The sequence below is a fragment of the Bos taurus genome, chromosome 6 (genome assembly GCF_002263795.3).
Source record: "Bos taurus isolate L1 Dominette 01449 registration number 42190680 breed Hereford chromosome 6, ARS-UCD2.0, whole genome shotgun sequence".
NCBI classification, from domain to species: Eukaryota; Metazoa; Chordata; class Mammalia; order Artiodactyla; family Bovidae; genus Bos; species Bos taurus.
Genome location: NC_037333.1, coordinates 24,255,538 through 24,270,465, shown reverse-complemented (window position 1 = coordinate 24,270,465; position 14,928 = coordinate 24,255,538). Strand labels below are relative to the sequence as shown.

The window sequence follows — 14,928 nt, the reverse complement described above, 5'->3', positions numbered from 1 at the left end:
AGAAGTTTAATAAAGAGCTGGAAAATATAGTGAAGAATCAAACAGAGCTGATACTTCTCTAAACAAGGTATATAAATGATCCATGAGCATCCAAGATACTCAGCATTATCAGTCCATAGGAAAGTGTGAATCAAGGCCACAGTGAGGTAGCATTTCACTCTCACTAGAACGGGTATGACAAAAATGAGAGACAACAGTATTGGCTAGAAAATGAAGAACTGATACCCTTATTCATTCCTGGTGGGAGTTAATATAATGCAGCTGCTCTGGAAAGCAGTTCCTCAGAGTTATACATAGTGTTACCATGTGACTCCACAATTACACGTCAAGCTGTTCATTGTTGACCTGAAACAAATGGACTGCCAGATATTTCTCCAGCAAAGATGCATTTATTTGGGATCAGAAGAGAGCTACAATTCAGAGTCTTCGACCATGGTGAGCCGCGTGCAAGTTACTGCAACCAAGGAAACAACAGTTTTATAGAGGGGAAAAAGAGTTGGGAATGGCTATAGTAAACAAAAGTGTATGGCTTTTCATTGAGTCATTGCCAGGAAAGAAGAGGGTCATTCTTCCTATTGGGCTCTGCTGTTGACCCAGAAGAGGGCCCTCTTCTGGCCCATCAACTCTATTTAAAATATTCAAGTTTTGTTTATAAAATTTGGACAATACCCGAGAAATAAAAACACATGATCACACAAAAACATGTACATAAATGTTCTTAGCATCATTATTTACAATAGGTTAAAACGTAGAAACAACCCAAATGTCCATCAACTAATAAATAAAGAAAATGTGATCTGTTTACACAATGACATTTAATTAGTCATAAAAAAGTATGAACTACAGATACATGTTATAGCATGGATGAACCTAAGAACATTATACTAAGTGAAAGAAGCCAGACACAAAAGATCATGTGTTATATGATTCCATTTATATGAAATTTCTAGAATAGGTAAATCTGTAAAAGTAGAAAGTAGGGTAATGGTTGCCAGGGACTAAAGGAAGGGTGGAATGGGGAGTGATTGTGATAGATGTCGAGTTTTTTTTAGGGGTGATGAAAATGTTCCAGGTGATTACACAAGCTTATAAATATACTAAAACTCACTGAATATTATGGTATGTGAATGATAAAAGAAAACTTGTGGCAAAACAAATGGCCATTACTCACCATCACCTTTAGTGTTGGGGGTTACTGGAGATGGTGTTAACAGATGAGGCATTTGTGCGGCTTCCTTGCTGGAAGTTCCTAATTTGATAAGATAGATGACATTATTATTAGTTACAATTTCATCTCGCTGGTCAAGGAATAAATAAAAATAAGTCTAATTTGAAGGTGAAAATCTTTCTATAGATACTGGGTAAAATTTGTATAGTTCTTCTGTGTATTCTTGCCACCTCTTCTTAATATCTGCTGCTTCTGTTAGGTCCATACCATTTCTGTCCTTTATCGAGCCCATCTTTGCATGAAATTTTCCCTTGGTATCTCTAATTTTCTGAAGAGATCTCTAGTCTTTCCCATTCTATTGTTTTCCTCTATTTCTTTGCATTGATCACTAAGGAAGGCTTTCTTATCTCTCCTTGCTATTCTTTGGAACTCTGCAGTCAAATGGATATATCTTTCCTTTTCTCCTTTCCTATTGCTTCTCTTCTTTACACAGCTATTTGTAAGGCCTCCTCAGACAACCATTTTGCCTCCACGCCAGAGGCCAGGGGCGGCGGCCGGGAGGAGCAATCCATGCCCAAGGCCAGGGGCGGCGGCCGGGAGGATCAACCCCACATCCAAGGAGCGGTGGCTGCGCTGGCGCAGGAGGGCCTAGAGGAGCTACCCCACGTTGAAGGTCAGGAAGGGCGGCGGTGAGGAGATACCCCTCGTCCAAGGTAAGCAGCAATGGCTGCGCTTTGCTGGAGCAGCCGTGAAGAGATACCCCACGACCAAGGTAAGAGAAACCCAAGTAAGACGGTAGGTATTGCAAGAGGGCATCAGAGGGCAAACACATTGAAACCATACTCACAGAAAACTAGTCAATCTAATCACACTAGGACCACAGCCTTGTCTAACTCAATGAAACTAAACCATGCCCTTGGGGCAACCCAAGATGGGCGGGTCATGGTGGAGAGATCTGACAGAATGTGGTCCACTGGAGAAGGGAATGGCAAACCACTTCAGTATTCTTGCCTTGAGAACCACATGAATAGCATGAAAAGGCAAAATTATAGGAAACTGAAAGAGAAACTCCCCAGGTCAGTAGGTGCCCAGTATGCTACTGGAGATCAGTGGAGAAATAACTCCAGAAAGAAGGAAGGGATGGAGCCAAAGCAAAAAGAATACCCAGCTGTGGATGTGACTGGTTATAGAAGCAAGGTCCAATGCTGTAAAGAGCAATATTGCATAGGAACCTGGAATGTCTGGTCCATGAATCAAGGCAAATTGGAAGTGGTCAAACAAGAAATGGCAAGAGTGAATGTCAACATTCTAAGAATCAGCAAACTGAAATGGACTGGAATGGGTGAATTTAACTCAGATGACCATTATATCTACTACTGCGGGCAGGAATCCCTCAGAAGAAATGGAGTAGCCATCATGGTCAACAAAAGAGTCCAAAATGCAGTATTTGGATGCAATCTCAAAAACGACAGAATGATCTCTGTTCGTTTCCAAGGCAAACCATTCAATATCACAGTAATCCAAGTCTATGCCCCAACCAGTAACACTGAAGAAGCTGAAGTTGAATGGTTCTATGAAGACCTACAAGACCTTTTAGAACTAACACCCCAAAAAGATGTCCTTTTCATTCTAGGGGACTGGAATGCAAAAGTAGGAAGTCAAGAAACACCTGGAGTAACAGACAAATTTGGCCTTGGCATACGGAATGAAGCAGGGCAAAGACTAATAGAGTTTTGCCAAGAAAGTGCACTGGTCATAACAAACACCCTCTTCCAACAACACAAGAGAAGACTCTATACATGGACATCATCAGATGGTCAACACCGAAATCAGATTGATTATATTCTTTGCAGCCAAAGATGGAGAAGCTCTATACAGTCAGCAAAAACAAGACCAGGAGCTGACTGTGGCTCAGACCATGAACTCATTGCCAAATTCAGACTTAAATTGAAGAAAGTAGGGAAAACCACTAGACCATTCAGGTATGACCTAAATCAAATCCCTTATGATTATACAGTGGAAGTGAGAAATAGATTTAAGGGCCTAGATCTGATAGATAGAGTGCCTGATGAACTATGGAATGAGGTTCATGACATTGTACAGGAGACAGGGATCAAGACCATCCCCATGGACAAGAAATGCAAAAAAGCAAAATGGCTGTCTGGGGAGGCCTTACAAATAGCTGTGAAAAGAAGAGAGGCGAAAAGCAAAGGAGAAAAGGAAAGATATAAACATCTGAATGCAGAGTTTCAAAGAATAGCAAGAAGAGATAAGAAAGCCTTCTTCAGCAATCAGTGCAAAGAAATAGAGGAAAACAACAGAATGGGAAGGACTAGAGATCTCTTCAAGAAAATCAGAGATACCAAAGGAACATTTCATGCAAAGATGGGCTTGATAAAGGACAGAAATGGTATGGACCTAATAGAAGCAAAAGATATTAAGAAGAGATGGCAAGAATACACAGAAGAACTGTACAAAAAAGATCTTCACGACCCTGATAATCACGATGGTGTGATCACTGACCTAGAGCCAGACATCCTGGAATGTGAAGTCAAGTGGGCCTTAGAAAGCATCACTATGAACAAAGTCAGTGGAGGTGAAGGAATTCCAGTTGAGCTATTCCAAATCCTGAAAGATGATGCCGTGAAAGTGCTGCACTCAATATGCCAGCAAATTTGGAAAACTCAGCAGTGGCCACAGGACTGGAAAAGGTCAGTTTTCATTCCAATCCCAAAGAAAGGCAATGCCAAAGAATGCTCAAACTACTGCACAATTGCACTCATCTCACACACTAGTAAAGTAATGCTCAAAATTCTCCAAGCCAGGCTTCAGCAATATGTGAACTGTGAACTTTCTGATGTTCAAGCTGGTTTTAGAAAAGGCAGAGGAACCAGAGATCAAATTGCCAACATCTGCTGGATCATGGAAAAAGCAAGGGAGTTCCATAAAAACATCTATTTCTGCTTTATTGACTATGCCAAAGCCTTTGACTGTGTGGATCACAATAAACTGTGGAAAATTCTTCAAGAGATGGGAATCCCAGACCACCTGACCTGCCTCTTGAGAAACCTATATGCAGGTCAGGAAGCAACAGTTAGAACTGGACATGGAACAACAGACTGGTTCCAAATAGGAAAAGGAGTACATCAAGGCTGTATATTGTCACCCTGCTTATTTAACTTATATGCAGAGTACATCATGAGAAACGCTGGGCTGGAAGAAACACAAGCTGGAATAAAGATTGCCGGGAGAAATATCAATAACCTCAGCTATGCAGATGACACCACCCTTATGGCAGAAAGTGAAGAGGAACTCAAAAGCCTCTTGATGAACGTGAAAGTGGAGAGTGAAAAAGTTGGCTTAAAGCTCAACATTCAGAAAACGAAGATCATGGCATCCAGTCCCATCACTTCATGGCAAATAGATGGGGAAACAGTGGAAACAGTGTCAGACTTTATTTTTGGGGGCTCCAAAATCACTGCAGATGTTGACTGCAGCCATGAAATTAAAAGACGCTTACTCCTTGGCAGGAAAGTTATGACCAACCTAGATAGCATATTCAAAAGCAGAGACATTACTTTGCCAAGAAAGGTTCGTCTAGTCAAGGCTATGGTTTTTCGTGTAGTCATGTATGGATGTGAGAGTTGGACTGTGAAGAAGACTGAGCGCTGAAGAATTGATGCTTTTGAACTGTGGTGTTGGAGAAGACTCTTGAGAGTCTTGGACTGCAGTCTTGGACTGCAAGGAGATCCAACCAGTCCATTCTGAAGGACATCAGCCCTGGGATTTCTTTGGAGGGAATGATGCTGAAGCTGAAACTCCAGTACTTTGGCCACCTCATGCAAAGAATTGACTCATTGGAAAAGACTCTGATGCTGGTAGGGATTGGGGGCAGGAGGAGAAGGGGACGACAGAGGATGAGATGGCTGGATGGCATCACTGACTCAATTGACATGAGTCCGAGTGAACTCCGGGAGTTGGTGATGGACAGGGAGGCCTGGCGTGCTGCGATTCATGGGGTCACAAAGAGTCAAACACAACTGAGTGACTGTTCTGATCTGATCTGACACTTCTTTTTCTTGGGGATGATCTTGATCCCAGCCTCCTGTACAATGTCACGAACCTCTGTCTATAGTTCTTCAGGCACTCTATCAGATTTAATCCCTTGAATCTATTTTTCACTTCTACTGTATAATCATAAGGGATTTGATTTATGTCATACCTGAATGGTCTAATGGTTTTCCCTAGTTTCTTCAGTTTAAGTCTGAATTTGGCAATAAGGAGTTCATGATTGGAGCCATAGTCAACTCCTGGTCTTGTTTTTGCTGACTGTATAGAACTTCTCCGTCTTTGGCTGCGAAGAATATAATCAGTTTGATTTCGGTGTTGACCATCTGGTGATGTCCATGTGTAGAGTCTTCTCTTGTGTTGTTGGAAGAGGGTGTTTGCTATGACCAGTGCAATCTCTTGGGAAAACTCTATTATCCTTTGCCCCGCTTCATTCTGAATTCCAAAGCCAAATTTACCTGTTACTCCAGATATTTCTTGACTTCCTACTTTTGAATTCCAGTCTTCTATAATGAAAAGGACATTTTTTGGGGGGGTGTTATTTCTAGAAGTTCTTATAGGTCTTCATAGAACCGCTCAACTTCAGCTTCTTCAGCATTAGTGGTCAGAGCATAGACTTGGATTATTGTGATATTGGATGGTTTGCCTTGGAAACAAACAGAGATCATTCTGTCGTTTTTGAGATTGCATCCAAGTACTGCATTTCTGACTCTTTTGTTGATTATGAGGGCTACTCAAATTCTTCTAAGGGATTCTTGCCCACAGTGGTAGATAAAATGGTTATCTGAGTTAAATTCACCCATTCCAGTCCATTTTAGTTCACTTATTCCTAAAATATCGATGCTCAGTCTTGCTATCTCCTATTTGACCACTTCCAATTTGCCTTGATCTAACATTCCAAATTCCTATGCAATATTGTTCTTTACAGCATTGAACTTTACTTCCATCACCAGTCACATCCACAACTGTGTGTTGTTTTTGCTTTGGCTCTCTCTTCATTCTTTCTGGAGTTATTTCTCCACTGATCTCTAGTAGCATATTGGGCACCTACCAACCTGGGGCATTCATCATTCAGTGTTCTATCTTTTTGCCTTTTCTTACTGTTAATGAGGTTCTCAAGGCAAGACTACTGAAGTGGTTTGCCATTCCCTTCTACAGTGGATCACGTTTTGCAGACCTCTCCACCATGACCCGTTCATCTTGGGTGGCCCTACATGGCATGGCTCATAGTTTCACTGAGTTAAACAAGGCAATGGTCCATGTGATCAGATTGATTAGTTTTCTGTGATTGTGGTTTTCAGTCTGCCTGCCCTTTGATGGAGAAGGGTAAGAGGCTTATGGAAGCTTCCTGAAGGCAGAGACTGACTGAGGGGTAACTGGGTCTTGTTCTGATGTGCGGGGCCATGCTCAGTAAATCTTTAATCGAATTTTCTGTTGATGGGTGGGGCTGTGTTCCCCCCCTGTTATTTACCTTGGGCCAAACTATGGTGGAGGTGATAATGGCAACCTCCTTCAAAAGGTCCCATGAATGCATTGCTACACTCAGTGCCCCCAGCCTGCAGCAGGCCACTGCCGACCCACGCCACCACTGGAGACTCCTGGACACTCATAGGCAAGTCTGGGTCAGTCTCTTGTAGGGTCACTGCTCCTTTCTCCTGGGTCCTGGTGCGCACAAGGTTTGTGTCCTCCAAGAATCTGTTTCCCCAGTCCTGTGTAAGTTCTGGCAGCTCTACGGTGTGGTTAATGGTGGCCTCCTCCAAGAGGGCTTATGCCACACCCAGGTCTGCTGCACCCAGAGCCCCTGCCCCTGCAACAGTCCACTGCTGACCCATACCTCTGCAGGAGACATTCAAACACAGTTCTGTCTCAGTCTCTGTGGGGTCTGGGTCCTGGTGCGCACAATGTTTGTTTGAGCCTTCTGAGCATCTCTGGTGGGTATGGGGTTTGATTCTAATCACGGTTTCACCACTCCTACCATCTTGCTGGAGCTTTTCCTTTGCCCTTGGACCTGAGGTATCTCCTCAAGGCAGAAGCAGAAGATAAAAGAAGAGGTGGCAAGAAATACACAGAACTATACAAAAAAGATATTCACAACCCAGATAATGATGGTGTGATCACTCACCTAGAGCCAGACATCCTGGAATGTGTAGTCAAGTGGGCCTTAGGGAGCATCACTACAAACAAAGCTAGTGGAGGTGATGGAATTCCAGTTGAGCTATTTCAAATCCTAAAAGATGATGCTGTGACAGTGTTGCACTCAATATGCCAGCAAATTTGGAAAACACCAGTGGCCATAGGACTGGAAAAGGTCAGTTTTCATTCCAATCCCAAAGAAAGGCAATGCCAAAGAATGTTCAAAATACCACACAATTGCACTCACTTATCTCACATGCTAGCAAAGTAATGATCAAAATTCTCCAAGCTAGGCTTCAACAGTATGTGAACCGAGTACTTTCAGACATTCAAGCTGGATTTAGAAAAGGCAGAGGAACCAGAGATCATATTGCCAACATCCATTGGATCATAGAAAAAGCAAGAGAGTTCCAGAAAAACATCTACTTCTGCTTTATTGATTATACCAAAGCCTTTGGATGTGTGAGTCACAACAAACTATGAAAAATTCTTCAAGAGATGGGAATACCAGACAGGAAGGAACAGTTAGAACTGGACGTAGAACAACAGACTGGTTCCAAATCAGAAAAGGAGTACATCAAGGCTGTATATTGTCACCCTGCTTATTTAACTTACATGCAGAGTACATCATGAGAAACTCTGGGCTGGAGGAAGCACAAGCCGGAATCAAGATTGCCGGGAGAAATAACAGTAACCTCAGATAAGCAGCTGCACTACCCTTATGGCAGAAAGTGAAGAAGAACTAAAGAGCCTCTTGGTGAAAGTGAAAGAGGAGAGTGAAAAAGTTGGCTTAAAACTCAACATTCAGAAAACTAAGATCATGGCATCCAGTCCCATCACTTCATGGCAAATAGATGGGGAAGCAGTGGAAACACTGTGAGACTATTATTTGGGGCTCCAAAATCACTGCAGATGGTGTTGCAGCCATGAAATTAAAAGACGCTTCCTCCTTGGAAGAAAAGCTATGACCAATATAGACAGCATATTAAAAAGCAGAGATATTACTTTGCCAACAAAGGTCCCTCTAGTCAAAACTATGGTTTTTCCAGTAGTCGTGTATAGATGTAAAAGTTGGACTATAAAGAAAGCTGAGCACTGAAGAATTGATGCTTTTGAACTGTAGTGTTGGAGAAGACTCTTGAGAGTCCCTTGGACAGCAAGAAGATCCAACCAGTCCATCCTAAAAGAAATCAGTCCTGAATATTCATTGGAAGGACTGATGCTGAAGCTGAAACTCCAATACTTTGGCCACCTGATGCAAAGAACTGACTCCTTGGAAAAGACCCTGATGCTGGGAAAGATTGAAGGCAGGAGGAGAAGAGGACGACAGAGGATGAGATGGTTGGATGGCATCACCGACTCAATGTACATGAGTTTGAGTAAGCTCCAGGAGTTGGTGATGGACAGGGAAGCCTGGCATGCTGCAGACCATGGGGTCACAAAAAGTTGGACACGACTGAGCAACTGAACTGAACTGAAACTTTTGTGTAGCTTTACTTTTTCCATTTCCCATTTTTGTCCACCTTAAAGAATATAATTACTGAATGCTTAGGTGGCCCAGTAAACACACACACACACACATTTCACACACATTTTTGTATAACAGGCCTCCAAAGCAGATTTCTATTGCAGATTGTTACCTGGGTATGTTGAAACATGCAAAAAAGTTGTAAAAGTAAATGCTTTAAAATCATTTTATTTTTCCTAGTGAGAAAAACTACTTGGTCAATAGGACCTAGGAGTAATATGATTTTTTTCTCCAAAATAACATTTAATTTTATTGACTTAGTTATGACTCTGAAACTTCTAATAACCATAAATAATAAAGGAAACTGCAAACTCTTGTAATTAATTTTTTTTCATTTATGAAATGTTGAATTCCCACTGTGTTCAAGGCCATCTCCAAGGCTTTGGAGGGCAGTATCTAAGTCTTAGTCATTTTGGTTTTTTCCCTGCTCCTCCTCCCACTCCCTGCAGCCACCACATGCTCCAGCTGGCTCTTAGTCATCTTTGTCGCCTATGTTATGGTGAAGAAACTTCCTGGCACAGATTAGGCATGTAGTAAACGCTGTTTCAGGGAAGATGGCACTCATACAGGATAGAGGGACCAACCGAAGGATAAAGATCTCCTTTAAGTAGTGAACACAACTGACTGATTCACTACTCATAATAGCATTCCCTTTTTTCTTAAAGCATGTTAGAATGTCCTTTTGCGAATAGGGCACAGGCTGTACTTTTACTATGTGACATTTATAAAATCTTGGTTCTTATATACATATGCGTGATGTGTTTGAGGGAGGAACTATTTAGCTCTGCACAGTTTACATGATACTTTAAAACCCTGGTCCAGGGAAAGTTTTCAAAGGTAAGCTGGCTGGAGCTGAATATTGGAATACAGGAGGGAACCGTAAGAGGAAGATAAGATCTTTGGAGGGTTGCTGAGGACAAACACCTCTAAGCAGGTGCTGAAAGTTTGGTTTATTGCTTACTCCTCTTTCTTCACTGTTTATTAGGGAATATAGGTTATTCAAGCAACAGAAACGGAGAAGGCCCTGGCACCCCACTCCAGTACTCTTGCCTGGAAAACCCCATGGACAGAGGAGCCTGGTAGGCTGCAGTCCATGGGGTCGTGAAGAGTCGGACACGACTGAGTGACTTCACTTTCACTTTTTACTTTCATGCATTGGAGTGGGCAATGGCAACCCACTCCAGTGTTCTTGCCTAGAGAATCCCAGGGATGGGGGAACCTGGTGGGCTGCCGTCTATGGGGTCGCACAGAGTCGGAAACGACTGAAGAGACTTAGCAGCAGCAGCAATGGAAAGTGACTGTAATAGGCAGATTCTGTGCATTATAATGTGGACAGCAATTGAGACTATCTAAGATTTTTCTACACTCAATATGTGGTTATAACTGTAAAAGAAGAAACCAACAACAGAAATGTTATTGCTGAAAGTTAGGTTTGAGATTTTTGCATTGTCCACTCACATGATCCCAATACCTTAAGGTAAAGATTTCTTGTTTGTGTGCTTTTTAAGGTAAAGATGTTAAAAATATAAATTAAGTGTCCCCTCCAGCCAAACACAGTGCCTTTGTTTTCACTTCATCCCTATTCTTGGTACCATTAATAACCTTAATTAAATTCTTACCATAAATAATAAAGGAATCTGTAAACTCCTATAATTAATTTTTACACAATGATTATCATTGTGTCATTATGTTTTATTGGCATATATTTCATTTACTGCTTGAAAATCGAAGACACAGAGATGATTACAGAAAATAATTAGGACACATAATGGTAAATAGAAAAAATGTGTATCATCTTTGAGTTTCTGAAGTTCTGGATCCTTTTCTTTTATACCTATCGTGTTTGATAGTGGGAAGAGATGGAACAAATTTGAGCTTTGGCTCAAGTATTCATCAGAAATCTATTTGGCTTCTGTTTCATCTTGGTCTTTAGAAAATAGAAGAGCTAAGTGATTGTACATTTCTGATGTTCCCGGGACTTGTGTGTGAACAGTGATCTTGTGATGATGCTGATGATCTCTATATACAGTCACTGTAACAATATGCTTGACATAAAAGGCTTAGTGTACTTTAGATTTATTATTAATGTATAAATATTCATTTTCAAATATGGGTAAGCATTTTAGTAAAATTTTTTTCATGTGCTAAGAATGTTAAAATTCTGAAATACAGATGCATCTTTATTATTGCAAAATTAAAGTGCTACAATATCTAATGAGGATTGTTATGTCTGTCAATTATATGCACAAAATTAATAATACTATATAATAGTTAACCAAAGAAATAGACTGAATTTAATATGAACATTAAGAGATTATGTCTATATTTGGGCTTCCCAGATGGCTCAGTGGGTAAAGAATCTGCCTGCAGTGCAGAAGACACAGGAGACATGGGTTTGATCCCTGGGTCAGGAAGATTTCCTGGAAGATCCCCCTAGAGGAAGACATGGCAACCCACTCCAGTATTCTTGCCTGGAGAATTCCATGGACAGAGGAGCCTGGTCAGCTACAGTCCACAAGGTAGCAAAGAGTCAGACACGACTGAAATGACTTAACATGCATAGCTATATATATCTTTTAGGGATATATTATTTTGAGTCAACAAATGTTTACAAAAGATTAAATCATAAGAATATAATTCTACTCTGTGAAAAGTGGTTTAGTAAACTATCATTCATAACATTTTCCAAAATAACCTTTTAGAGTTGTGTTTAATTCTATTTAGAACACAAGTGTTTCAAGAAAGTGTTTAATTTTGGAACATGTCATAACTTGTGAAGATAAACTACAAGCAAAATGTCATCTTTACTACTTTGAAATTTTATTAAAAGGAAAAAAAAAGTAACAGAGATATCCCAAGTAGTTCAAGTTAAATTCAAACTTCACAAAGAATACAAAGACAATGGATAATAGGGAAAGATATGGAGAAAAATGTGGTCCCCAAGCCTATTTTTTTCCCCGTTAATCATACAAGAAAATTTACAAGAATGCCTTTTAAAAGTCTTCTTTATAGTTTTATTTTTGTTTCTAGAGCATAAGTGCATCTTAAACACCACCACAACTGACCTCCTATAGGGAAGAAATGGCCCCAAATCCCTGGTCTCTCTACTGACCTCAATTGAAACTGAATGTTTATTTAGTATCAAAAATTTGAAGTATCTGTGCTGAGAATTTTTATTCTGCATTATGATTCAGCTTGTTAAAATATCTTACTATAAAGTGTTTTTAAAATGTTGAATAATAGTTACATTTTAATAATGAAATTGCAGGTTTATTTTTAAAATTTCCTTTTATAATGATGATATTCAGTGTTGACCAAATGTTGATTTTAACCCTGGCCATTTGGCCTTTGAGTAAAATGGGCAGAGCATGTGATACACATCGAGAAATAGATCAAATCCCATCTCTCTAATTGAGTAAACTTCTGAAAACAAGCCTGCTCTGGGCAAAGCTCTATCAGCACCTGTGCCACCTTGACTACTTCACTGCAAGGATTCCTATCTTGGCTGCGCATTTTCCATTTTTCTGATGATAGAATTTCTGCCATTGTCATAAGGAAGAAAATGTATGTATTTTAGATAAATGTGAACACTTAAATCAACTATCTTTTGACCTTTAAGAAGAATATCTGATTGGGACAACTTAAAATGAAAATAAAAATGTTTCTCCATGGTGTATTTTTTGGTAAATCCTTTATGTCTAAAATGATCTTGGTGGCCATGAGGAATGGGGAATAAAAATGATTTCACTATAGATATACTTTTTATGGTACTATTATATAATTTAAAAGTGGTTACTTTGAAGAATGAGATAACATACAAAACCCCTCACAAGCCTGAAAAGAGAAAGCCGTATATCCTGATACACTGGTCAGAATATGAGAATTTGAGGCCAATTTTCCATGGTCTTCTTTGTTGTTGTTCAGTCACTAAGTTGTGTCCCGCTCTTTGAGACTTCATGGACTGTAGTACGCCAGGCTTCTCTGTCCTCCCCTAGTTACCAAAGTTTGCTCAAATTGATGTCCACCGAGTCAGGGATGCTATCTAACCATCTCATCCTCTGCCGCCCCCTGCTCCATTTGCCTTCAATCTTTCCCAGCATCAGAGTCGTTTCCAATGAGTTGGCTCTTCACATCAGGTGGCCAAAGTATTGGTGCTTCAGCTTCAGCATCAGTCCTTCCAATGTCTGTTCTTCGTCTGTGTACTAAGTACATTGTTTTTAGGAACACAGGCAGTATCAATATATTAAGTCCAACTAACTTATGCCCTTAATATACAAGTGGTGATCAAGTAAATCAGATAAGAAGGAGTTCCTTTCTCTTCTCCACTCTTGTTCCCTCATTTTCCTTCAACTGCAGTGGATCCCCAGCTGCCGAATGGCTTCACCCATCTCTTCCACCATGCCAGACTTTCTGTTTCTCATCCTGGATCCCAGTAGTTTGTGGACAGCAGAATCTGTCTTTCCTTTTTCATCTCTTCTCCACCATCATTCTTTCAGCTGGTTTCTTCAGAGACCCCAGAATGTACTCATTTTCTTTTTTCTCCCACTGTCCTATTAAATTTTAACCATTAAAGCCCTTTGAAATGGATTTCAAATGATACTAATTCATTACTATTAATTTGGGAAATTTGATGACACTGTTGCTGCTGCTGCTGCTAAGTTGCTTCAGTCATGTCCGACTCTGTGTGACCCCACAGATATCAGCCCACCAGGCTCTCCAGCCCCTGGGATTCTCCAGGCAAGAACACTGGAGTGGGTTGCCATTTCCTTCTCCAATGCATGAAAGTAAAAAGTGAAAGTGAAGTTGCTCAGTTGTGTCCAACTCTTAGCGACCCCATGGACTGCAGCCTACCCAGGCTCCTCCATCCATGGATTTTCCACTGTAGCTTTGTAATAAATGTTCTTATTTTTTGTGATGCACTCTTGGTGTGCAGAGGTAAAATGTCATACAGTCTGAATTGCCTTCAGAATATCCAAAAGCAAAATACAAAGAGAGAGAGGGAATAAAGGAAGAAAAGAAGCAGGAAGGAAGGATGAGGGAGGTACAAAGCAGGGAAGAGGGAAAGAAGGTGGGAGGATGGAAAGAAGGAGAAAGAAAAAGAAAAATGAAGCAAATGGGGTAAAAGCTTGATGATTATTGATTCTGAGAGATGAATTACAGTATTCTTTATTTGTGGGTACATATGGACATCTTTATAATAAAAATTTTTTAAAAAAGTAAAACTATTCTAGTCTATTACCATTTTTGTAATTGGATGTGAATAATTTAAAACTTACTTGGACAACTTTTGAAAAACAGACAGATTAGTTTAGTTTTTATTACATGGGTAATCAGTTCAGTTCAGTTGCTCAGTCGTGTCCGACTGTTTGCGACCCCATAAATCGCAGCACGCCAGGCCTCCCTGTCCATCACCAACTCCCGGAGTTCACTCAGACTCATGTCCATTGAGTCAGTGATGCCATCCAGCCATCTCATCCTCTGTCGTCCCCTTCTCCTCCTGCCCCCAATCCCTCCCAGCATCAGAGTCTTTTCCAATGAGTCAACTCTTCGCATGAGGCCATCCAGCCATCTCATCCTCTGTCGTCCCCTTCTCCTCCTGCCCCCAATCCCTCCCAGCATCAGAGTCTTTTCCAATGAGTCAACTCTTCGCATGAGGTGGCCAAAGTACTGGAGTTTCAGCTTCAGCATCGTTCCTTCCAAAGAAATTCCAGGGCTGATCTCCTTCAGAATGGACTGGTTGGATGTCCTTGCAGTCCAAGGGACTCTCAAGAGTCTTCTCCAAAACCACAGTTCAAAAGCATCAGTTCTTCGGCACTCAGATTTCTTCACAGTCCAACTCTCACATCCATACATGATCACTGGAAAAACCATAGCCTTTACTAGACGGACCTTTGTTGGCAAAGTAATGTCTCTGCTTTTGAATATGCTATCTAGGTTGGTCATAACTTTTCTTCCAAGGAGTAAGCATCTGAAAAATGTCCCTCAAAAGGAAATAGGAGAAATGTGTGTGTGTGTGTGTGTGTGTGTGTGT

The 14,928-nt window shown here is 40.8% G+C and overlaps 1 protein-coding gene across 5 annotated transcripts in view; it reads right to left on the bottom strand.

Moving 5' to 3' along the window:
- The window catches only part of EMCN (endomucin), a 121,635-nt gene that overhangs the window by 61,782 nt on the left and 44,925 nt on the right, over nt 1-14,928 (bottom strand). For 4 of the 5 annotated variants that reach the window (NM_001076420.2, XM_005207702.5, XM_010805951.4 and 1 more), the window contains 1 exon segment: nt 1,172-1,249. The exons of the other annotated variant lie outside the window; for it this stretch is intronic. In NM_001076420.2, coding sequence (NP_001069888.1) covers nt 1,172-1,249 — 78 coding nt within the window. 5 annotated transcript variants of the gene reach the window in all.